Source organism: Lolium perenne, chromosome 5, assembly GCF_019359855.2.
Source record: "Lolium perenne isolate Kyuss_39 chromosome 5, Kyuss_2.0, whole genome shotgun sequence".
NCBI classification, from domain to species: Eukaryota; Viridiplantae; Streptophyta; class Magnoliopsida; order Poales; family Poaceae; genus Lolium; species Lolium perenne.
The window spans coordinates 187,702,738-187,729,345 of record NC_067248.2 but is presented as its reverse complement, the minus strand read 5'-3'; the positions used below and the strand labels follow the sequence as shown (position 1 = coordinate 187,729,345).

The following is a 26,608-nucleotide window of genomic DNA, read 5'->3' as shown; positions in this document are numbered from 1 at the left end:
CCAACAATCCATGCGTCACAGAAACTTGGTGGGGCCAGCCCCAATCATTGGTTTCACTACTTCTGTGGCGCACAGGACCACGTGCGCCACAGAAATAAGACATTCTGTGGCGCAGTGGTCCTGGTGCGCCACAGAATTAAGACTTTCTGTGGCGCACGTGGGATGGGTCGCCACAAAAACAACACATTTCCGTGGCGCACATGAGTTCCATGCGCCACAGAAGTTTTTTTTGGCTCACCACGCAACTCCACCCCCCCTGTGGATCGCCTTTTTTACCTCTCTAAAAATAAAAGAAATAGATAGAAATTTCAAAAAATAAAATCCTTCGAGATTCCCATGTATTATGTCATCTAGCATCACTGAAATTTAACAAACATGAATTTCGACTTTTTTTTTGCAAAATTGCGTTGCAAAATCATCAAACTGGTTTTCTGGTCGCATACGAACTCGAAAAAAAGCACAATATATCAAAATGTTCCCACGAAAATTCTACATCCGAATTCCCCAAAACTCCCTTGGCTCTTGACTTTGTCCAAATTTGTAAGACCATATGTTTGTTCCATAATTGTTTTGTTTCTCCGTGGTATCTGCACGTCCTGACTTTGGAACAAAGGCAACTTCACCTTCACCCTGAACAAGGTCAACATGGACGGTGTCAGGCCAATCGTATAATCTTGGAAGGAAAACCTTGTTCTGCATCCACTTGATGTTAGTCTTCTTCATCGTCATCGTCAATGTGCCGGTAAGCAATGTCCTCCCCTCTAGGTCTTGTATCTTCTCCCACTCCATGGTGTGCTCATTCAGTTTGACAATGTTGACTGGTGTCCCACGACGTCCAATAAGGATGGCTATCAGCTCGCCATGGTCGGACTTGACCAAGTAGATGTCATCGTGCTCGAATGTAAAACTTCCAGGCTTCTTGAGAATGTTGAATCCTTCATCGTGTTTTCTCTCATCGTACACTGCTAATGCGCCGTCCCTATTCAGCAGGTAGAGGAAGCCGTCATGGAGAACCGGGTTACTGCAGTCCTGCGATGCCCAAGAGCATGGTCCGTCGCAATCAGAGCTCGTGTAGCTCCACTCCCCACACACGTCGATTTCGTTGTTTCAGATGGAACGGCCGATTTCGAGACAGCCATACCGCGAGTGGACGCTGAACATGGTGCGGACACCGTCGTAGACGATGGAGTCGAACGTGGGCCGGTCGTGCTTTGGTAGTTCGAGGATGTCGCCGGAGAGAAGTTGGGCGTCTAGGATTAAGTGCTCCCGGCAGAGCGTCAGATGTTGCGCGGTGGCTGATACGTCTCCAACGTATCGATAATTTCTTATGTTCCATGCTACTTTATTGATAATATCTACATGTTTTATGCATACTTTATGTCATTATTATGCGCTTTCCGGAACTAACCTATTGACGAGATGCCGAAGGGTCAGTTCCTGTTTTCTGCTGTTTTTGGTTCCAGAAATCCTAGTAAGGAAATATTCTCGGAATCGGACGAAATCAAGGCCCAGCATCCTATTTTTCCATGAAACTTCCAGAACACCCGAGAGTCGCCAGAGGGGGGCCACTGGGCCCCCAGATGACAGGGCAGCGCGGCCTAGGGGGGGGGGCGCGCCCCCCTAGTGTGTCACCGCCTCATCGCCTCTCTGACTCCGCCTCTTCGCCTATAAAAAGGTCCCTGACCTGAAACTTCGAGACGGAAAAGCCACGGTACGAGAAACCTTCCAGAGCCGTCGCCATCGCGAAGCCAAGATCTGGGGGACAGGAGTCTCTGTTCCGGCACGCCGCCGGGACGGGGAAGTGCCCCCGGAAGGCTCCTCCATCGACACCACCGCCATCTTCATCAACACTGCTGTCTCCCATGAGGAGGGAGTAGTTCTCCATCGAGGCTCGGGGCTGTGATACGTCCCCGACGTATCCATAATTTCTGTTGTTCCATGCTTGTTTTATGACAATACTTACATGTTTTGCTTGCACTTTATGATGATTTCATGCATTTTCCGGAACTAAACTATTAACAAGATGCCACAGTGCCAGTTCCTGTTTTCTGCTGTTTTTGGTTCCAGAAAGGCTGTTCGGGCAATATTCTCGGAATTGGACGAAATCAACGCCAAACCTCCTATTTTTCTCGGAAGGCTCCAGAACACCGAAGAAGAGTCGGAGAGGGGCCAGAGGGCCACCACACCCTATGGCGGCGTGGCCAAGCCAGGGCCCGCGCCAGCCTAGGGTGAGGCGCCCCCAGGTGCCCCCCTGCGCCGCCTCTTCGCCTATAAAATCCCTTTCGACCTAAAAACGCAGTACCAATTGACGAAACTCCAGAAAGACTCCAGGGGCGCCGCCACCGTCGCGAAACTCTAATTCGGGGGACAGAACTCTCTGTTCCGGCACCCTGCCGGGACGGGGAAGTGCCCCCGGAAGCCATCTCCATCAACGCCACCGCCTCCATCATGCTCTGTGAGTAGTTCCCCCATAGACTACGGGTTCTAGCAGTAGCTAGTTGGTATACTCTCCTCCATGTACTTCAATACAATGATCTCATGAGCTGCCTTACATGATTGAGATTCATCTGATGTAATCGGTGTTGTGTTTGTTGGGATCCGATGGATGATACATTATGATTAGTCTATCTATAAAGTTTGTGAAGTTATTGTTGCTGCAATCTTGTTATGCTTAATGCTTGTCACTAGGGCCCGAGTGGCATGATCTTAGATTTGAGCTCTATACTTATTGCTTAGATTGTATCTACAAGTTGTATGCACATGTCACTGTCCGGAACCAAAGGCCCCGAAGTGACAGAAATCGGGACAACCGGAGGGGATGGTAGTGATGTGAGGATCACATGTTTTCATGGAGTGTTAATGCTTTGCTCCGGTACTCTATTAAAAGGAGTACCTTAATATCCAGTAGTTTCCCTTGAGGCCCGGCTGCCACCGGCTGGTAGGACAAAAGATGTTGTGCAAGTTTCTCATTGCGAGCACGTACGACTATATACGGAAAACATGCCTACATAATTAATAAGCCTGATGTTCTTTCTTAATGCTTTGATTCCTATCAATTGCCCAACTGTAATTTGTTCACCCAACACTTGTCACTTATTGGAGAGTTACCACTAGTGTAGATCGCTGGGAGCCCCGGTCCATCTTTCATCATCGTATACTTGTTCTACATGTCATTGGAAGTAGTATCAACTATTTTCTGGTGCCATTGCTCCTGTGTTACTATTGCTACTACTATTGTGTTACTGTTACTATTGCTCTCATATTACTGCTGCTTTCACATCACCCCTGTTACTAGTGCTTTTCCAGGTGCAGCTGAATTGACAACTCAGTTGTTAAGGCTTATAAGTATTCTTTACCTCCCCTTGTGTCGAATCAATAAATTTGGGTTTTACTTCCCTCGAAGACTGCCGCGATCCCCTATACTTGTGGGTTATCAGGCTGTACCGGTAGCTATGTGGTTAATCTCTCTCCTATGTGCTTCAATACAATAATCTCATGAGCTGCCTTACATGATTGAGATTCACATGATGATGCTTGTAATCTAGATGTCATTGTGCTAGTCAAGTGGGTTTTACTTATGTGATCTCCGGAGACTCCTTGTCCCACGTGTGTAAAGGTGACAGTGTGTGCACCGTGTGGGTCTCTTAGGCTATATTTCACAGAATACTTATTCACTGTTATGAATGGCATAGTGAAGTGCTTATTTATATCTCTTTATGATTGCAATGTGTTTTGTATCACAATATATCTGTGTGCTACTCTAGTGATGTTATTAAAGTAGTTTATTCCTCCTGCACGGTGTAATGGTGACAGTGTGTGCATCGTGTAGTACTTGGCGTAGGCTATGATTGTGATCTCTTGTAGATTATGAAGTTAACTATTGCTATGATAGTATTGATGTGATCTATTCCTCCTTTCGTAGTGTGAAGGTGACAGTGTGCATGCTATGTTAGTACTTGGTTTGGTTATGTTGATCTGTTATGCACTCTAAGGTTATTTAAATATGAACATTGAATATTGTGGAGCTTGTTAACTCCGGCATTGAGGGTTCGTGTAATCCTACACAGTTAGTGGTGTTCATCATCCAACAAGAGGGTGTAGAGTCTAGCATCTATCTATTTATTCTGTTATGTGATCAATGTTGAGAGTGTCCACTAGTGAAAGTATGATCCCTAGGCCTTGTTCCTAAATACTGCTATCGCTGTTTGTTTACTATTTTACTGCATCTCTACTGTCTGCAATATTACCACCATCAACCACACGCCAGTCCTGGGCAAAGAACTTTTCTGGTGCCGTTGCTACTGCTTATACTTATTCATACCACATGTATTTCACTATCTCTTCGCCGAACTAGTGCACCTATTAGGTGTGTTGGGGACACAAGAGACTTCTTGCTTTGTGGTTGCAGGGTTGCATGAGAGGGATATCTTTGACCTCTTCCTCCCTGAGTTCGATAAACCTTGGGTGATCCACTTAAGGGAAACTTGCTGCTGTTCTACAAACCTCTGCTCTTGGAGGCCCAACACTGTCTACAAGAATAGAAGCACCCGTAGACATCAAGCTATTTTCTGGCGCCGTTGCCGGGGAGGAAAGGTAAACGGCACTCACACACCGGCAACCCCGGCAACTAAGCTATTTTCTGGCGCCGTTGCCGGGGAGGAAAGGTAAAAGGCACTCATACCATCCCAGGTAAAGTACTTTTCTGTTGCCGTTGTGTGTGTGCTCGAAGCTATTTCCTTTAGATCCTGCAATTGCACCTTTTTGTTTCTTGTTTACACTAGTTTGGCATAATGGACAACAATGAGCTTCTTATTCTATTTCCTGATTTAAGACATGGATGGTTTGATGCGAAAATTAAAAAACCTATGGAACATATTAGTATGAACGCTTTGAACACCATTGTTACTAATGATATAGAAAGTTCTAAGCTTGGGGAAACTGGTTTTGATGAGCATGATCTTTTTAGTCTCCCAAGCATTGAGGAGAAAATTTACTTTGATGATACTTTGCCTCCTATTTATGATGATTATAATGATAGTAGTCTTTTAGTACCGCCTGTTATGGAGGATAAATTTGATTATGATTACAATATGCCTCCTATATTTGATGATGAAAATAATAATGATAGCTACTTTGTTGAATTTGCTCCCACTATTACTAATAAAATTGATTATGCTTATGTGGAGAGTAATAATTTTATGCATGAGACTCATGATAAGAATGCTTTATGTCATAGTTATATTGTTGAGTTTGCTCATGATGCTACTGAAAGTTATTATGAGAGAGGAAAATATGGTTGTAGAAATTTTCATGTTACTAAAATGCCTCTCTATGTGCTGAAATTTTTGAAGCTACACTTGTTCTATCTTCCTATGCTTGTTACTTTGCTCCTCATAAACTTGTTTATTTACAAGATTCCTTTTCATAGGAAGCATGTTAGGCTTAAATGTGTTTTGAATTTGAATCCAAAACACATTTAAGTCTAACATGCTTCCTATGCATAGGAATCTTGTAAATGAACAAGTTCATGAAGAGCAAAGTAACAAGCATAGGAAGATAAAATAAGTGTAGCTTCAAAAATTTCAGCACATAGAGAGGTGTTTTAGTAACATGAAAATTTCTACAACCATATTTTCCTCTCTCATAATAACTTTCAGTAGCATCATGAGCAAACTCAACAATATAACTATCACATAAAGCATTCTTATCATGAGTCTCATGCATAAAATTATTACTCTCCACATAAGCATAATCAATTTTATTAGATGTAGTGGGAGCAAATTCAACAAAGTAGCTATCATTATTATTCTCATCAAGTGTTGGAGGCATAGTATAATCACAACAAAATTTACTCTCCATGGTAGGTGGCAACAAAAGACTACTATCATTATAATCATCATAAATAGGAGGCAAAGTATCATCAAAGAAAATTTTCTCCTCAATGCTTGGGGGACTAAAAATATCATGCTCATCAAAACCAGCTTCCCCAAGCTTAGAATTTTCCATATCATTAGCAACAATGGTGTTCAAAGTATTCATAGTAATATCATTGCTACTAGCATGCAAATAAGATTCCATGGGTTTTTTAATTTTCGCATTAAACCATTCATGTCTTGACTCAGGAAATAGAATAAAAAGCTCACAGATGTTGTCCATTATGCCTTACTAGTGTAAACAAGAAACAAAAAGTTGCAATTGCAGGATCTAAAGGAAATAGCTTCGAGCACAAACACAATGGCGCCAGAAAAGTACTTAACCTGGAACCGAAGTATGAGTGCCTTTTTTACCTTTCCTCCCCGGCAACGGCGCCAGAAAAGTGCTTGATGTCTACGTTCCCCCTCCTTTCCTGTAGACAGTGTTGGGCCTCCAAGAGCAGAGGTTTGTAGAACAGCAGCAAGTTTTCCCTTAAGTGGATCATGATGTCTACGTTCCCCCTCCTTTCCTGTAGACAGTGTTGGGCCTCCAAGAGCAGAGGTTTGTAGAACAGCAGCAAGTTTTCCCTTAAGTGGATCACCCAAGGTTTATCGAACTCAGGGAGGAAGAGGTCAAAGATATCCCTCTCATGCAACCCTGCAACCACAAAGCAAGAAGTCTCTTGTGTCCCCAACACACCTAATAGGTGCACTAGTTCGGCGAAGAGATAGTGAAATACCGGTGGTATAAATAAGTATGAGCAGTAGCAACGGTGCCAGAAAATAGCTTGCTGGCGTGTAGTTGATGGTGGTAGTATTGCAGCAGTAGTAACACAGTAAAACAGTAAACAAACAGCGATAGCAGTATTTAGGAACAAGGCCTAGGGATTACACTTTCACTAGTGGACACTCTCAACATTGATCACATAACAGAATAGATAAATGCATACTCTACACTTTCATTGGATGATGAACACATTGCGTAGGATTACACGAACCCTCAATGCCGGAGTTAACAAGCTCCACAATAATGCTCATATTTTAGTAACCTTTAGTGTAAGATAGATCAAAAGACTAAACCAAGTACTAACATAGCATGCACACTGTCACCTTCATGCATATGTAGGAGGAATAGATCACATCAATATTATCATAGCAATAGTTAACTTCGCAATCTACAAGAGATCATGATCATAGCATAAACCAAGTACTAACACGGTGCACACACTGTCACCTTTACACACGTGCAGGAGGAATAGAACTACTTTAATAACTTTGCTAGAGTAGCACATAGATAAATTGTGATACAAACTCATATGAATCTCAATCATGTAAAGAAGCTCATGAGATCATTGTATTGAGGTACATGGGAGAGAGATGAACCACATAGCTACCGGTACAGCCCCGAGCCTCGATGGAGAACTACTCCCTCCTCATGGGAGCAGCAGCGGTGATGAAGATGGTGGTGGAGATGGCAGCGGTGTCGATGGAGAAGCCTTCCGGGGGCACTTCCCCGCTCCGGCAGCGTGCCGGAACAGAGATCCTGTCCCCCAGATCTTGGCGTCGCGATGGCGGCGGCTCTGGAAGGTTTCTGTGGTTTTCGCCAATCGTGTCGAGGTTTTTAGGTCAGGGGCTTTATATAGGCGAAGAGGCAGCGCAGGAGGGCTTCTGGGGGGCCCACACTATAGGGGGGTGCGGCCCCCCCTGGCCGCGCCGGGGTGTGGTGTGGGGCCCCCAGGGCTCCTCTCTGGTCCTTCCCGGGTGTTCTGGATGCTTCCGATGAAAATAGGAACTTGGGCGTTGATTTCGTCCGATTCCGAGAATATTTCGTTACTAGGATTTCTGAAACCAAAAACAGCAGAAAACAGGAACTGGCACTTCGGCATCTTGTTAATAGGTTAGTTCCAGAAAATGCACGAATATGACATAAAGTGTGCATAAAACATGTAGATAACATCAATAATGTGGCATGGAACATAAGAAATTATCGATACGTCGGAGACGTATCAGCATCCCCAAGCTTAGTTCTGCTCGTCCCGAGCAGGTAAAACGATAACACAGATAATTTCTGGAGTGACATGCCATCATAAACTTGATCATACTATTTGTAAAGCATTTGTAGTGAATGCAGCGATCAAAACAATGTATATGACATGAGTAAACAAGTGAATCATATAGCAAAGACTTTTCATGAATAGCACTTCAAGACAAGCATCAATAAGTCTTGCATAAGAGTTAACTCATAAAGCAATAATTCATAGTAAAGGCATTGAAGCAACACAAAAGAAGATTAAGTTTCAGCGGTTGCTTTCAACTTGTAACATGTATATCTCATGGATATTGTCAACATAGAGTAATATAATAAGTGCGATAAGCAAGTATGTAGGAATCAATACACAGTTCACACAAGTGTTTGCTTCTTGAGGTGGAGAGAAATAGGTGAACTGACTCAACATAAAAAGTAAAAGAATGGTCCTTCAAAGAGGAAAAGCATCGATTGCTATATTTGTGCTAGAGCTTTGATTTTGAAAACATGAAACAATTTTGTCAACGGTAGTAATAAAGCATATGCATCATGTAAATTATATCTTATAAGTTGCAAGCCTCATGCATAGTATACTAATAGTGCCCGCACCTTGTCCTAATTAGCTTGGACTACCGGATCATCACAATGCATTGTTTTTACCAAGTGTCACAAAGGGGTACCTCTATGCCGCCTGTACAAAGGTCTAAGGAGAAAGCTCGCATTGGATTTCTCGCTATTGATTATTCTTCAACTTAGACATCCATACCGGGATAACATAGACAACAGATAATGGACTCCTCTTTTATGCATAAGCATATAACAACAATTAATAATTTTCTCATTTGAGATTTGAGGATTGTTGTCCAAAACTGAAACTTCCACCATGGATCATGGCTTTAGTTAGCGGCCCAATGTTCTTCTCTAACATATGCATGCTTAACCATAAGGTGGTAGATCTCTCTTACTTCAGACAAGACGGACATGCATAGCAACTCACATGAAATTCAACAATGAATAGTTGATGGCGTCCCCAGTGAACATGGTTATCGCACAACAAGCAACTTAATAAGAGATAAAGTGCATAATTACATATTCAATACCACAATAGTTTTTAAGCTATTTGTCCCATGAGCTATATATTGCAAAGGTGAATGATGGAATTTTAAAGGTAGCACTCAAGCAATTTACTTTGGAATGGCGGAAAAATACCATGTAGTAGGTAGGTATGGTGGACACAAATGGCATAGTGGTTGGCTCAAGTATTTTGGATGCATGAGAAGTATTCCCTCTCGATACAAGGCTTAGGCTAGCAAGGTTGTTTGAAACAAACACAAGGATGAACCGGTGCAGCAAAACTCACATAAAAGACATATTGAAAACATTATAAGACTCTACACCGTCTTCCTTGTTGTTCAAACTCAATACTAGAAATTATCTAGACCTTAGAGAGACCAAATATGCAAACCAAATTTTAGCATGCTCTATGTATTTCTTCATTAATGGGTGCAAAGCATATGATGCAAGAGCTTAAACATGAGCATAACAATTGCCAAGTATCACATTACCCAAGACATTTATAGCAATTACTACATGTATCATTTTCCAATTCCAACCATATAACAATTTAACGAAGGAGAAACTTCACCATGAATACTATGAGTAGAAACCAAGGACATACTTGTCCATATGCAACAGCGGAGCGTGTCTCTCTCCCACACAAGCATTTATTCAACAAAAACAAAAACAAGAAACATACTGACGCTCCAAGAAAAGCACATAAGATGTGACCGAATAAAAATATAGTTTCAAGAGAAGGAACCTGATAATTTGTCGATGAAGAAGGGGATGCCTTGGGCATCCCCAAGCTTAGATGCTTGAGTCTTCTTGATATATGCAGGGGTGAACCACCGGGGCATCCCCAAGCTTAGAGCTTTCACTCTTCTTGATCATAGTATATCATCCTCCTCTCTTGACCCTTGAAAACTTCCTCCACACCAAACTCGAAACAACTCATTAGAGGGTTAGTGCACAATAAAAATTAACATGTTCAGAGGTGACACAATCATTCTTAACACTTCTGGACATTGCATAATGCTACTGGACATTAGTGGATCAAAGAAATTCATCCAACATAGCAAAAGAGGCAATGCGAAATAAAAGGCAGAATCTGTCAAAACAGAACAGTTCGTATTGACGAATTTTAAAATGGCACCAGACTTGCTCAGATGAAAATGCTCAAATTGAATGAAAGTTGCGTACATATCTGAGGATCATGCACGTAAATTGGCTTAATTTTCTGAGCTACCTACAGGGAGGTGGACCCAGATTCGTGACAGCAAAGAAATCTGGAACTGTGCAGTAATCCAAATCTAGTACTTACTTTTCTATCAACGGCTTAACTTGGCACAACAAAACACAAAACTAAGATAAGGAGAGGTTGCTACAGTAGTAAACAACTTCCAAGACACAAAATAAAAACAAAGTACTGTAGCAAAATAACACATGGGTTATCTCCCAAGAAGTTCTTTTTTTATAGCCATTAAGATGGGCTCAGCAGTTTTAATGATGCACTCGCAAGAAATAGTATTTGAAGCAAAAGAGAGCTTCAAGAGGCAAATTCAAAACACATTTAAGCCTAACATGCTTCCTATGCATAGGAATCTTATAAATAAACAAGTTCATGAAGAGCAAGGTAACAAGCATAGGAAGATAAAACAGGTATAGTTTCAAAAATTTCAGCACATAGAGAGGCATTTTAGTAACATGAAAATTTCTACAACTATATTTTCCTCTCTCATAATAACTTTCAGTAGCAACATGAGCAAACTCAACAATATAACTATCACATAAAGCATTCTTATCATGAGTCTCATGCATAAAATTATTACTACTCCCAACATAAGCATAGTCATTCTTATTAATTGTAGTGGGAGCAAATTCAACAAAGTAGCTATCATTATTATTCTCATCATCAAATATAGGAGGCATATTGTAATCATAATCAAATGTATCCTCCATAACAGGCGGTATTAAAAGACTACTATCATTATAATCATCATAAATAGGAGGCAAAGTATCATCAAAGTAAATTTTCTCCTCCATGCCCGGGGGACTAAAAAGATCATGCTCATCAAAACCAGCTTCCCCAAGCTTAGAATTTTCCATATCATTAGCAACAATGGTGTTCAATGTGTTCATGCTAATATGTTCCATGGGTTTTTTAATTTTCCGATTAAACCATTCATGTCTTGACTCAGGAAATAGAATAAAAAGCTCACAGATGTTTTCCATTATGCCTTACTAGTGTAAACAAGAAACAAAAAGTTGCAATTGCAGGATCTAAAGGAAATAGCTTCGAGTACTTACAGCGCCGGGAAATAGCTTAGTAGCCGAGATCCGGAGTGTGAGTACCTTTTACCTTTCCTCCCCGGCAACGGCGCCAGAAAATGTGCTTGATGTCTACGTTCCCCCTCCTTTCCTGTAGACAGTGTTGGGCCTCCAAGAGCAGAGGTTTGTAGAACAGCAGCAAGTTTTCCCTTAAGTGGATCACCCAAGGTTTATCGAACTCAGGGAGGAAGAGGTCAAAGATATCCCTCTCATGCAACCCTGCAACCACAAAGCAAGAAGTCTCTTGTGTCCCCAACACACCTAATAGGTGCACTAGTTCGGCGAAGAGATAGTGAAATACCGGTGGTATAAATAAGTATGAGCAGTAGCAACGGTGCCAGAAAATAGCTTGCTGGCGTGTAGTTGATGGTGGTAGTATTGCAGCAGTAGTAACACAGTAAAACAGTAAACAAACAGCGATAGCAGTATTTAGGAACAAGGCCTAGGGATTACACTTTCACTAGTGGACACTCTCAACATTGATCACATAACAGAATAGATAAATGCATACTCTACACTTTCGTTGGATGATGAACACATTGCGTAGGATTACACGAACCCTCAATGCCGGAGTTAACAAGCTCCACAATAATGCTCATATTTTAGTAACCTTTAGTGTAAGATAGATCAAAAGACTAAACCAAGTACTAACATAGCATGCACACTGTCACCTTCATGCATATGTAGGAGGAATAGATCACATCAATATTATCATAGCAATAGTTAACTTCGCAATCTACAAGAGATCATGATCATAGCATAAACCAAGTACTAACACGGTGCACACACTGTCACCTTTACACACGTGCAGGAGGAATAGAACTACTTTAATAACTTTGCTAGAGTAGCACATAGATAAATTGTGATACAAACTCATATGAATCTCAATCATGTAAAGAAGCTCATGAGATCATTGTATTGAGGTACATGGGAGAGAGATGAACCACATAGCTACCGGTACAGCCCCGAGCCTCGATGGAGAACTACTCCCTCCTCATGGGAGCAGCAGCGGTGATGAAGATGGCGGTGGAGATGGCAGCGGTGTCGATGGAGAAGCCTTCCGGGGGCACTTCCCCGCTCCGGCAGCGTCTTCGAACAGAGATCCTGTCCCCAGATCTTGGCGTCGCGATGGCGGCGGCTCTGGAAGGTTTCTGTGGTTTTCGCCAATCGTGTCGAGGTTTTTAGGTCAGGGGCTTTATATAGGCGAAGAGGCAGCGCAGGAGGGCTTCTGGGGGGCCCACACTATAGGGGGGCGCGGCCCCCCCCTGGCCGCGCCGGGGTGTGGTGTGGGGCCCCCAGGGCTCCCCTCTGGTCCTTCCCGGGTGTTCTGGATGCTTCCGATGAAAATAGGAACTTGGGCGTTGATTTCGTCCGATTCCGAGAATATTTCGTTACTAGGATTTCTGAAACCAAAAACAGCAGAAAACAGGAACTGGCACTTCGGCATCTTGTTAATAGGTTAGTTCCAGAAAATGCACGAATATGACATAAAGTGTGCATAAAACATGTAGATAACATCAATAATGTGGCATGGAACATAAGAAATTATCGATACGTCGGAGACGTATCAGATCACCCAAGGTTTATCGAACTCAGGGAGGAAGAGGTCAAAGATATCCCTCTCATGCAACCCTGCAACCACAAAGCAAGAAGTCTCTTGTGTCCCCAACACACCTAATAGGTGCACTAGTTCGGCGAAGAGATAGTGAAATACAGGTGGTATGAATAAGTATGAGCAGTAGCAACGGTGCCAGAAAATAGCTTGCGGGCGTGTAGTTGATGGTGGTAGTATTGCAGCGAGTAATGCAGTAAAAAACGATAAACAAGCAGTAGTAACACAGCAGTATTTAGGAACAAGGCCTAGGGATTACACTTTCACTAGTGGACACTCTCAACATTGATCACATAACAGAATAGATAAATGCATACTCTACACTTTTGTTGGATGATGAATGCATTGCGTAGGATTACACGAACCCTCAATGCCGGAGTTAACAAGCTCCACAATTTGTTCATATTTAAGTAACCTTATAGTGTAAGATAGATCAACATATTAAACCAAGTACTAGCATAGCATGCACACTGTCACCTTCATGCATATGTAGGAGGAATAGATCACATCAATATTATCATAGCAATAGTTAACTTCGCAATCTACAAGAGATCATGATCATAGCATAAACCAAGTACTAACACGGTGCACACACTGTCACCTTTACACACGTGCAGGAGGAATAGAACTACTTTAATAACTTTGCTAGAGTAGCACATAGATAAATTGTGATACAAACTCATATGAATCTCAATCATGTAAAGCAGCTCATGAGATCATTGTATTGAGGTACATAGGAGAGAGATTAACCACATAGCTACCGGTACAGCCCCGAGCCTCGATGGAGAACTACTCCCTCCTCATGGGAGCAGCAGCGGTGATGAAGATGGCGGTGGAGATGGCAGCGGTGTTGATGGAGAAGCCTTCCGGGGGCACTTCCCCGCTCCGGCAGCGTGCCGGAACAGAGACTCCTGTCCCCCAGATCTTGGCCTCGCGATGGCGGCGGCTCTGGAAGGTTTCTGTGGGTTTCGTCGAACGCCTCAGGGTTTTCGCGACGGAGGCTTTATATAGGCGAAGAGGCGGCGCGGGAGGGTCGAAGGGGTGCCCACACCATAGGGTGGCGCGGGCCCCCCCTGGCCGCGCCGGCCTAGGGTTTGGTGGGCCTGTGCCCCCTCCCTGGTGGTTCTCGTGTGTTCTGGATGCTTCCGGGCAAAATAGGAACCTGGGCGTTGATTTCGTCCGATTCCGAGAATATTTCGTTACTAGGATTTCTGAAACCAAAAACAGCAGAAAACAGGAACTGGCACTTCGGCATCTTGTTAATAGGTTAGTTCCAGAAAATGCATGAATATGACATAAAGTGTGCATAAAACATGTAGATAACATCAATAATGTGGCATGGAACATAAGAAATTATCGATACGTCGGAGACGTATCAGCATCCCCAAGCTTAGTTCTGCTCGTCCCGAGCAGGTAAAACGATAACACAGATAATTTCTGGAGTGACATGCCATCATAACCTTGATCATACTATTTGTAAAGCATATGTAGTGAATGCAGCAATCAAAACAATGGTAATGACATGAGTAAACAAGTGAATCATATAGCAAAGACTTTTCATGAATAGTACTTCAAGACAAGCATCAATAAGTCTTGCATAAGAGTTAACTCATAAAGCAATAATTCAAAGTAAAGACATTGAAGCAACACAATGGAAGATTAAGTTTCAGCGGTTGCTTCCAACTTATAACATGCATATCTCATGGATATTGTCAACATAGAGTAATATAATAAGTGCAATATGCAAGTATGTAGGAATCAATGCACAGTTCACACAAGTGTTTGCTTCTTAAGGTGGAGAGAAATAGGTAAACTGACTCAACAATGAAAGTAAAAGAATGGTCCTCATAGAGGAAAAGCATCGATTGCTATATTTGTGCTAGAGCTTTGATTTTGAAAACATGAAACAATTTTGTCAACGGTAGTAATAAAGCATATGTATAATGTAAATTATATCTTACAAGTTGCAAGCCTCATGCATAATATACTAATAGTGCCCGCACCTTGTCCTAATTAGCTTGGACTACCGGATCATCACAATGCACATGTTTTAACCAAGTGTCACAAAGGGGTACCTCTATGCCGCCTGTACAAAGGTCTAAGGAGAAAGCTCGCATTGGATTTCTCGCTATTGATTATTCTCAACTTAGACATCCATACCGGGACAACATAGACAACAGATAATGGACTCCTCTTTTATGCATAAGCATGTAGCAACAATTAATAATTTTTCTCATTTGAGATTGAGGATATATGTCCAAAACTGAAACTTCCACCATGGATCATGGCTTTAGTTAGCGGCCCAATGTTCTTCTCTAACAATATGCATGCTTAACCATAAGGTGGTAGATCGCTCTTACTTCGGACAAGACGAACATGCATAGCAACTCACATGAAATTCAACAAAGAATAGTTGATGGCGTCCCCAGGAACATGGTTATCGCACAACAAGCAACTTAATAAGAGATAAAGTGCATAAGTACATATTCAATACCACAATAGTTTTTAAGCTATTTGTCCCATGAGCTATATATTGCAAAGGTGAATGATGGAATTTTAAAGGTAGCACTCAAGCAATTTACTTTGGAATGGCGGAAAATACCATGTAGTAGGTAGGTATGGTGGACACAAATGGCATAGTGGTTGGCTCAAGTATTTTGGATGCATGAGAAGTATTCCCTCTCGATACAAGGTTTTAGGCTAGCAGGGTTATTTGAAACAAACACTAGGATGAACCGGTGCAGCAAAACTCACATAAAAGACATATTGTAAACATTATAAGACTCTACACCGTCTTCCTTGTTGTTCAAACATCTTACTAGAAAATATCTAGACTCTAGAGAAACCACTCATGCAAACCAAATTTTAACGAGCTCTATGTATTTCTTCACTAATGGGTGCAAGGTATATGATGCAAGAGCTTAGACAAGAGCACAACAATTGCCAAGTATCACATTACCCAAGACATTATAGCAATTACTACATGTAGCATTTTCCAATTCCAACCATATAACAATTTAACGAAGAGGAAACTTCGCCATGAATATTATGAGCTAAGAACACATGTGTTCATACGAACCAGCGGAGCGTGTCTCTCTCCCACACAAGAATTTATTCAAACAAAAACAAAAACAAGAAGCATACAGACGCTCCAAGTAAAGTGCATAAGATGTGACGGAATAAAAATATAGTTTCAGGGGAGGAACCTGATAATGTTGTCGATGAAGAAGGGGATGCCTTGGGCATCCCCAAGCTTAGATGCTTGAGTCTTCTTGAAATATGCAGGGATGAACCACCGGGGCATCCCCAAGCTTAGACTCTTCACTCTTCTTGATCATAGTATATCATCCTCCTCTCTTGACCCTTGAAAACTTCCTCCACACCAAACTCGAAACAAACTCATTAGAGGGTTAGTGCATAATCAAAAACTCACATGTTCAGAGGTGACACAATCATTCTTAACACTTCTGGACATTGCCCAAAGCTACTGGAAGGTAATGGAACAAAGAAATCCACCCAACACAGCGAAAGAAGCAATGCGAAATAAAAGGCAGAATCTGTCAAAACAGAACAGTCCGTAAAGACGAATTTTAAAAGGGCACCAGACTTGCTCAGATGAAAATGCTCAAATTGAATGAAAGTTGCGTACATATCTGAGGATCACTCACGTAAATTGGCATAACTTTCTGAGTTACCTACAGAGAATTAGTCCCAGATTGGTGACAGCAAGAAAACAGTTTCTGCGCAGTAATCCAAATCTAGTATTGACTTTACTATCAAAGACTTTACTTGGCACAACAAAACACAAAACTAAGATAAGGAGAGGTTGCTACAGTAGTAAACAACTTCCAAGACACAAATATAAAACAAAGTACTGTAGCAAAATAACACATGGGTTATCTCCCAAGAAGTTCTTTCTTTATAGCCATTAAGATGGGCTCAGCAGTTTTAATGATGCACTCGCAAGAAATAGTATTTGAAGCAAAAGAGAGCATCAAAAGGCAAATCCAAAACACATTTAAGTCTAACATGCTTCCTATGCATAGGAATCTTGTAAATGAACAAGTTCATGAAGAGCAAAGTAACAAGCATAGGAAGATAAAACAAGTGTAGCTTCAAAAATTTCAGCACATAGAGAGGTGTTTTAGTAACATGAAAATTTCTACAACCATATTTTCCTCTCTCATAATAACTTTCAGTAGCATCATGAGCAAACTCAACAATATAACTATCACATAAAGCATTCTTATCATGAGTCTCATGCATAAAATTATTACTCTCCACATAAGCATAATCAATTTTATTAGATGTAGTGGGAGCAAATTCAACAAAGTAGCTATCATTATTATTCTCATCAAGTGTTGGAGGCATAGTATAATCACAACAAAATTTACTCTCCATGGTAGGTGGCAACAAAAGACTACTATCATTATAATCATCATAAATAGGAGGCAAAGTATCATCAAAGAAAATTTTCTCCTCAATGCTTGGGGGACTAAAAATATCATGCTCATCAAAACCAGCTTCCCCAAGCTTAGAATTTTCCATATCATTAGCAACAATGGTGTTCAAAGTATTCATAGTAATATCATTGCTACTAGCATGCAAATAAGATTCCATGGGTTTTTTAATTTTCGCATTAAACCATTCATGTCTTGACTCAGGAAATAGAATAAAAAGCTCACAGATGTTGTCCATTATGCCTTACTAGTGTAAACAAGAAACAAAAAGTTGCAATTGCAGGATCTAAAGGAAATAGCTTCGAGCACAAACACAATGGCGCCAGAAAAGTACTTAACCTGGAACCGAAGTATGAGTGCCTTTTTACCTTTCCTCCCCGGCAACGGCGCCAGAAAAGTGCTTGATGTCTACGTTCCCCCTCCTTTCCTGTAGACAGTGTTGGGCCTCCAAGAGCAGAGGTTTGTAGAACAGCAGCAAGTTTTCCCTTAAGTGGATCACCCAAGGTTTATCGAACTCAGGGAGGAAGAGGTCAAAGATATCCCTCTCATGCAACCCTGCAACCACAAAGCAAGAAGTCTCTTGTGTCCCCAACACACCTAATAGGTGCACTAGTTCGGCGAAGAGATAGTGAAATACAGGTGGTATGAATAAGTATGAGCAGTAGCAACGGTGCCAGAAAATAGCTTGCGGGCGTGTAGTTGATGGTGGTAGTATTGCAGCAGTAGTAACGCAGTAAAACAGTAAACAAGCAGTAGTAACGCAGCAGTATTTAGGAACAAGGCCTAGGGATTACACTTTCACTAGTGGACACTCTCAACATTGATCACATAACAGAATAGATAAATGCATACTCTACACTTTTGTTGGATGATGAACGCATTGCGTAGGATTACACGAACCCTCAATGCCGGAGTTAACAAGCTCCACAATTTGTTCATATTTAAGTAACCTTATAGTGTAAGATAGATCAACAGATTAAACCAAGTACTAGCATAGCATGCACACTGTCACCTTCATGCATATGTAGGAGGAATAGATCACATCAATATTATCATAGCAATAGTTAACTTCGCAATCTACAAGAGATCATGATCATAGCATAAACCAAGTACTAACACGGTGCACACACTGTCACCTTTACACACGTGCAGGAGGAATAGAACTACTTTAATAACTTTGCTAGAGTAGCACATAGATAAATTGTGATACAAACTCATATGAATCTCAATCATGTAAAGCAGCTCATGAGATCATTGTATTGAGGTACATAGGAGAGAGATTAACCACATAGCTACCGGTACAGCCCCGAGCCTCGATGGAGAACTACTCCCTCCTCATGGGAGCAGCAGCGGTGATGAAGATGGCGGTGGAGATGGCAGCGGTGTTGATGGAGAAGCCTTCCGGGGGCACTTCCCCGCTCCGGCAGCAGCGTGCCGGAACAGAGACTCCTGTCCCCCAGATCTTGGCCTCGCGATGGCGGCGGCTCTGGAAGGTTTCTGTGGGTTTCGTCGAACGCCTCAGGGTTTTCGCGACGGAGGCTTTATATAGGCGAAGAGGCGGCGCAGGAGGGTCGAAGGGGTGCCCACACCATAGGGTGGCGCGGGCCCCCCCCCTGGCCGCGCCGGCCTAGGGTTTGGTGGGCCTGTGCCCCCTCCCTGGTGGTTCTCGTGTGTTCTGGATGCTTCCGGGCAAAATAGGAACCTGGGCGTTGATTTCGTCCGATTCCGAGAATATTTCGTTACTAGGATTTCTGAAACCAAAAACAGCAGAAAACAGGAACTGGCACTTCGGCATCTTGTTAATAGGTTAGTTCCAGAAAATGCACGAATATGACATAAAGTGTGCATAAAACATGTAGATAACATCAATAATGTGGCATGGAACATAAGAAATTATCGATACGTCGGAGACGTATCATTGTGCCAAGTAAAGTCTTTGATAGTAAGGTTCATACTAGATTTGGATTGCTGCACAGAAACAGATTTCTTGCTGTCACGAATCTGGGCCTAATTCTCTGTAGGTAACTCAGAAAATTATGCCAATTTACGTGAGTGATCCTCAGATATGTACGCAACTTTCATTCAATTTGATTATTTTCATTTGAGCAAGTCTGGTGCCTCAATAAAATTCGTCTTTACGGACTGTTCTGTTTTGACATATTCTGCCTTTTATTTCGCATTGCCTCTTTTGCTGTGTTGGATGGATTTCTTTGTTCCATTAACTTCCAGTAGCTTTGGGCAATGTCCAGAAGTGTTAAGAATGATTGTGTCACCTCTGAACATGTGAGTTTTTGATTATGCACTAACCCTCTAATGAGTTTGTTTCGAGTTTGGTGTGGAGGAAGTTTTCAAGGGTCAAGAGAGGAGGATGATATACTATGATCAAGAAGAGTGAAAAGTCTAAGCTTGGGGATGCCCCGGTGGTTCATCCCTGCATATTTCAAGAAGACTCAAGCATCTAAGCTTGGGGATGCCCAAGGCATCCCCTTCTTCATCGACAACTTATCAGGTTTCTTCTCTTGAAACTATATTTTTATTCAGTCACAACTTATGTGCTTTGCTTGGAGCGTTGGTTTGTTTTTGTTTTTGTTTTTGTTTGAATAAAATATGATCCATCATGCTGGTGTGGGAGAGAGACACGCTCCGCTGGTTCATATGAACACATGTGTTCTTAAGCTCATAATGTTCATGGCGAAGGTTGAAACTGCTTCGTTCATTGTTATATGGTTGGAAACGGAAAATGCTACATGTAGTAATTGGTAAAATGTCTTGGATAATGTGATACTTGGCAATTGTTGTGCTCATGTTTAAGCTCTTGCATCATATACTTTGCACCTATTAATTAAGAAATACATAGAGCTTGCTAAAATTTGGTTTGCATAATTGGTCTCTCTAAGGTCTAGATAATTTCTAGTAAAGAGTTTGAACAACAAGGAAGACGGTGTAGAGTCTTATAATGTTTACAATATGTCTTTTATGTGAGTTTTGCTGCAATGGTTCATCCTTGTGTTTGTTTCAAATAACCTTGCTAGCCTAAGCCTTGTATCGAGAGGGAATACTTCTCATGCATCCAAAATCCTTGAGCCAACCACTATGCCATTTGTGTCCACCATACCTACCTACTACATGGTATTTCTCCGCCATTCCAAAGTAAATTGCTTGAGTGCTACCTTTAAATATTTCAAAATTTATCACATCTTATTTGTGTCAATGTTTTATAGCTCATGAGGAAGTATGTGGTGTTTTATCTTTCGATCTTGTCATTTACTTTTGACAGACTTTCACAATGGACTAGTGGCTTCATCCGCTTATCCAATAATTTTGCAAAAAGAGCTGGCGCGGGGTTCCCATCCCCCAATTAATCAACCTTCATTAATAATTCTCTTCACATGTTTTGCTCTGATTCATCAGTAAGCAACTTAATTTTGCAAATAGACACTCCTTCATGGTATGTGAATGTTGGAAGGCACCCGAGGATTCGGTTAGCCATGGATTGTGTAAGCAAAAGGTTGGGAGGAGTGTCATCCATAAATAAAGAAAAACTAAACTAAAGTACATGTGTAAACAAAAGAGAAGAGGGATGATCTACCTTGCTGGTAGAGATAACGTCCTTCATGGGAGCCGCTCTTGAAAGTCTGGTTGATAAGGTAGTTAGAGTGCCCACTACCATTCATTGACAACAACAAACACTTCTCAAAACTTCATTTTTATGCTCTCTTTATGTTTTCAAAAACCAAAGCTCTAGCACAAATATAGCAATCAATGCTTTCCTCTTTGAAGGACCTTTCTTTTACTTTTATTGTTGAGTCAGTTCACCTATCTCTCTCCACCTCAAGAAGCAAACACTTGTGTGAACTGTGCATTGATTCCTACATACTTGCATATTGCACTTGTTATATTACTCTATGTTGACAATATCCATGAGATATTGATACGTCCCCGACGTATCGATAATTTCTTATGTTCCATGCCACATTATTGATGTTATCTACATGTTTTATGCACACTTTATGTCATATTCGTGCATTTTCTGGAACTAACCTATTAACAAGATGCCGAAGTGCCAGTTGCTGTTTTCTGCTGTTTTTGGTTTCAGAAATCCTAGTAACGAAATATTCTTGGAATTGGACGAAATCAACGCCCAGGGTCCTATTTTGCCACGAAGCTTCCAGAAGACCGAAGAGGAGACGAAGTGGGGCCACGAGGTGGCCTAACCCTAGGGCGGCGAGGCCCCTGCCCTGGCCGCGCGGCCCTATGGTGTGGGCCCCTCGTGCCGCCTCCTGACCTGCCCTTCCGCCTACTTAAAGCCTCCGTCGCGAAACCCCCAGTACCGAGAGCCACGATACGGAAAACCTTACTGAGACGCCGCCGCCGCCAATCCCATCTCGGGGGATTCAGGAGATCGCCTCCGGCACCCTGCCGGAGAGGGGATTCATCTCCCGGAGGACTCTACGCCGCCATGGTCGCCTCCGGAGTGATGTGTGAGTAGTCTACCCCTGGACTATGGGTCCATAGCAGTAGCTAGATGGTTGTCTTCTCCCCATTGTGCTTCATTGTCGGATCTTGTGAGCTGCCTAACATGATCAAGATCATCTATCTGTAATTCTATATGTTGCGTTTGTTGGGATCCGATGAATAGAGAATACTTGTTATGTTGATTATCAAAGTTATGTCTATGTGTTGTTTATGATCTTGCATGCTCTCCGTTACTAGTAGATGCTCTGGCCAAGTAGATGCTTGTAACTCCAAGAGGGAGTATTTATGCTCGATAGTGGGTTCATGTCTCCGTGAATCTGGGGAAGTGACAGAAATCTCTAAGATTATGGATGTGCTGTTGCCACTAGGGATAAAACATTAGTGCTATGTTCGAGGATATAGTCACTGATTACATTACGCGCAATACTTAATGCAATTGTCTGTTGTTAGCAACTTAATACTGGAGGGGGTTCGGATGATAACCTGAAGGTGGACTTTTTAGGCATAGATGCATGCTGGATGGCGGTCTATGTACTTTGTCGTAATTCCCAATTAAATCTCACAATACTCATCATAATATGTATGTGCATGGTCATGCCCTCTTTATTTGTCAATTGCCCAACTGTAATTTGTTCACCCAACATGCTGTTTATCTTATGGGAGAGACACCTCTAGTGAACTGTGGACCCCGGTCCAATTCTCTATACTGAAATACAATCTACTGCAATACTGTTCTACTGTTTTCTGCAAACAATCATCATCCACACTATACATCTAATCCTTTGTTACAGCAAGCCGGTGAGATTGACAACCTCACTGTTTCGTTGGGGCAAAGTACTTTGGTTGTGTTGTGCAGGTTCCACGTTGGCGCCGGAATCTCTGGTGTTGCGCCGCACTACATCCCGCCGCCATCAACCTTCAACGTGCTTCTTGGCTCCTACTGGTTCGATTAAACCTTGGTTTCATACTGAGGGAAAACTTGCCGCTGTACGCATCACACCTTCCTCTTGGGGTTCCCAACGGACGCGTGCTGTACGTGTATCAGATATACATGTTATAAGTTGAAAGCAACCGCTGAAACTTAATCTTCCTTTATGTTGCTTCAATACCTTTACTATGAATTTGTTTCTTTATGAGTTAACTCTTATGCAAGACTTATTGATGCTTGTCTTGAAAGTACTATTCATGAAAAGTCTTTGCTTTATGATTCATTTGTTTACTCATGTCATTACCATTGTTTTGATCGCTGCATTCATTACATGTGTTTACAATAGTATGATCAAGGTTATGATGGCATGTCACTCCAGAAATTATCTTTGTTATCGTTTACCTGCTCGGGACGAGCAGGAACTAAGCTTGGGGATGCTGATACGTCTCCGACGTATCGATAATTTCTTATGTTCCATGCTACTTTATTGATGATATCTACATGTTTTATGCATACTTTATGTCATTATTATGCGTTTTCCGGAACTAACCTATTGACGAGATGCCGAAGGGCCAGTTCCTGTTTTCTGCTATTTTTGGTTCCAGAAATCCTAGTAAGGAAATATTCTCGGAATCGGACGAAATCAAGGCCCAGCATCCTATTTTTCCACGAAGCTTCCAGAACACCCGAGAGTCGCCAGAGGGGGGCCACTGGGCCCCCAGATGACAGGGCGGCGCGGCCTAGGGGGGGGGCGCCCCCTAGTGTGTCACCGCCTCGTCGCCTCTCCGACTCCGCCTCTTCGCCTATAAAAAGGTCCCTGTCCTAAAACTTCGAGACGGAAAAGCCACGGTACGAGAAACCTTCCAGAGCCGCCGTCATCGCGAAGCCAAGATCTGGGGGACAGGAGTCTCTGTTCCGGCACGCCGCCGGGATGGGGAAGTGCCCCCGGAAGGCTCCTCCATCGACACCACCGCCATCTTCGTCAACGCTGCTGTCTCCCATGAGGAGGGAGTAGTTCTCCATCGAGGCTCGGGGCTGTACCGGTACCTATGTGGTTAATCTATCTCCTATGTGCTTCAATACAATAATCTCATGAGCTGCCTTACATGATTGAGATTCATATGATGATGCTTGTAATCTAGATGTCATTGTGCTAGTCAAGTGGGTTTTACTTATGTGATCTCCGGAGACTCCTTGTCCCACGTGTGTAAAGGTGACAGTGTGTGCACCGTGTGGGTCTCTTAGGCTATATTTCACAGAATACTTATTCACTATTATGAATGGCATAGTGAAGTGCTTATTTATATCTCTTTATGATTGCAATGTGTTTTGTATCACAATATATCTGTGTGCTACTCTAGTGATTTTATTAAAGTAGTTTATTCCTCCTGCACGGTGTAATGGTGACAGTGTGTGCATCGTGTAGTACTTGGCGTAGGCTATGATTGTGATCTCTTGTAGATTATGAAGTTAACTATTGCTATGATAGTATTGATGTGATCTATTCCTCCTTTCGTAGTGTGAAGGTGACAGTGTGCATGCTATGTTAGTACTTGGTTTGGTTATGTTGATCTGTTATGCACTCTAAGGTTATTTAAATATGAACATTGAATATTGTGGAGCTTGTTAACTCCGGCATTGAGGGTTCGTGTAATCCTACACAGTTAGTGGTGTTCATCATCCAACAAGAGGGTGTAGAGTCTAGCATCTATCTATTTATTCTGTTATGTGATCAATGTTGAGAGTGTCCACTAGTGAAAGTATGATCCCTAGGCCTTGTTCCTAAATACTGCTATCGCTGTTTGTTTACTGTTTTACTGCATCTATACTTCCTGCAATATTAGCACCATCAACCACACACCAGTCCTGGACAGCAAAGCACTTTTCTGGTGCCGTTGCTACTGCTCGCATTTATTCATACCACCTGTATTTCACTATCTCTTCGCCGAACTAGTGCACCTATTAGGTGTGTTGGGGACACAAGAGACTTCTTGCTTTGTGGTTGCAGGGTTGCATGAGAGGGATATCTTTGACCTCTTCCTCCCTGAGTTCGATAAACCTTGGGTGATCCACTTAAGGGAAACTTGCTGCTGTTCTACAAACCTCTGCTCTTGGAGGCCCAACACTGTCTACAAGAATAGAAGCACCCGTAGACATCAGTGGCGCCGATGATCCTGGCGTCAAGAATATTGAGCGTGCAGGCGGTCTCGAAGTTCTTGTGATAGTAGGGGCTGTAGTACCGCACGTTGGTGGTTCCGTTGCTGGTGGTGTTGAGGAGCAAAGGGGAGATCCACGCCGGGTAGAAGGGCGCCCGGGCACGGGCAGATTGCCATTGCCGGCACACCAATCCGAAGCTCGGGTGGCTCAACCACTTGAGATGATCTAGGATCCGGACCAGTACCTTCACCGGGAGAGATGACCAGTCATGTGACAGCGATGTCGTCGCCTCCATCTCCTCGTCAAGGTGAGCTCGCGCAGTATCCGGTATCCGGGCCTTTATGATTGTTACCACCAGGCACCGGGCGAGCTAAAAAATACTGGAGACACGATAATTTGGACGCTAAACCGATGGGAGCGGTTATGGAGGGGATCAGATCGCTAGCGGAGTAAATATAGGGGATTGGATCCGACTTGGACTGGAGTAAGAGTACCGGTAGTTTGTTTCCTTTTTTACGGAAAACATGTGGAGATCGAGTCGGACTCAGTATGAACGTATGATTGAAGTGCCCTAGAGACATGCCGTACCTTACACGAGAGAGAAAGAAAGAGTTCCGTCTAATTTTGCGTTTAGGGATGGCAACCACTTCTTTTTCGTACCTGGAACATTTTCGTACTTCAATCAAACAGTTCCTATGTACGTGTTTACTATTTAGGGATGGCCACTGATACGTCTCCAACGTATCGATAATTTCTTATGTTCCATGCCACATTATTGATGTTATCTACATGTTTTATGCACACTTTATGTCATATTCGTGCATTTTCTGGAACTAACCTATTAACAAGATGCTGAAGTGCCGATTCTTTGTTTCTGCTGTTTTTGGTTTCAGAAATCCTAGTAACGAAATATTCTCGGAATTGGACGAAATCAACGCCCAGGATCCTATTTTGCCACGAAGCTTCCAGAAGACCGAAGAGGAGACGAAGTGGGGCCACGAGGTGGCGACACCATAGGGCGGCGCGGCCCAAGCCCTGGCCGCGCCGACCTAGGGTGTGGGCCCCTCGTGCCCCTTCCTGACCTGCCCTTCCGCCTACTTAAAGCCTCCGTCGCGAAACCCCCAGTACCGAGAGCCACGATACGGAAAACCTTACTGAGACGCCGCCGCCGCCAATCCCATCTCGGGGGATTCAGGAGATCGCCTCCGGCACCCTGCCGTAGAGGGGAATCATCTCCCGGAGGACTCTACGCCGCCATGGTCGCCTCCGGAGTGATGTGTGAGTAGTCTACCCCTGGACTATGGGTCCATAGCAGTAGCTAGATGGTTGTCTTCTCCCCATTGTGCTTCATTGTCGGATCTTGTGAGCTGCCTAACATGATCAAGATCATCTATCTGTAATTCTATATGTTGCATTTGTTGGGATCCGATGAATAGAGAATACTTGTTATGTTGATTATCAAAGTTATGTCTATGTGTTGTTTATGATCTTGCATGCTCTCCGTTATTAGTAGATGCTCTGGCCAAGTTGATGCTAGTAACTCCAAGAGGGAGTATTTATGCTCGATAGTGGGTTCATGTCTCCGTGAATCTGGATGGGTGACAAGAACCTCTAAGGTTATGGATGTGTTGTTGCCACTAGGGATAAAAC

At 42.7% G+C, this 26,608-nt stretch overlaps 1 protein-coding gene across 1 annotated transcript; it reads right to left on the bottom strand.

Moving 5' to 3' along the window:
* Nucleotides 1–489: 489 nt before the first annotated feature.
* Nucleotides 490–25,253, bottom strand: LOC139831694 (uncharacterized). The gene is made up of 2 exons (XM_071821015.1): nucleotides 24,957–25,253; nucleotides 490–1,029 (listed from the first exon to the last, which is right to left on the bottom strand). Exons 1-2 carry the CDS (start codon nucleotides 25,251–25,253, stop codon nucleotides 490–492), a joined length of 837 nt encoding a protein of 278 aa, XP_071677116.1.
* Between the last annotated feature and the right edge of the window lie 1,355 nt (nucleotides 25,254–26,608).

What these genes read in the sequence shown, in the direction of transcription:
- LOC139831694 (XM_071821015.1), bottom strand. Translation starts at nt 25,253, where the DNA reads ATGGAGGCGACGACATCGCTGTCACATGACTGGTCATCTCTCCCGGTG. An exon ending in GGATCATCGGCGCCACTGAT is followed by an intron (nt 1,030 to 24,956) that starts GTCTACGGGTGC and finishes TGGGCATCGCAG; the next exon opens with GACTGCAGTAACCCGGTTCT.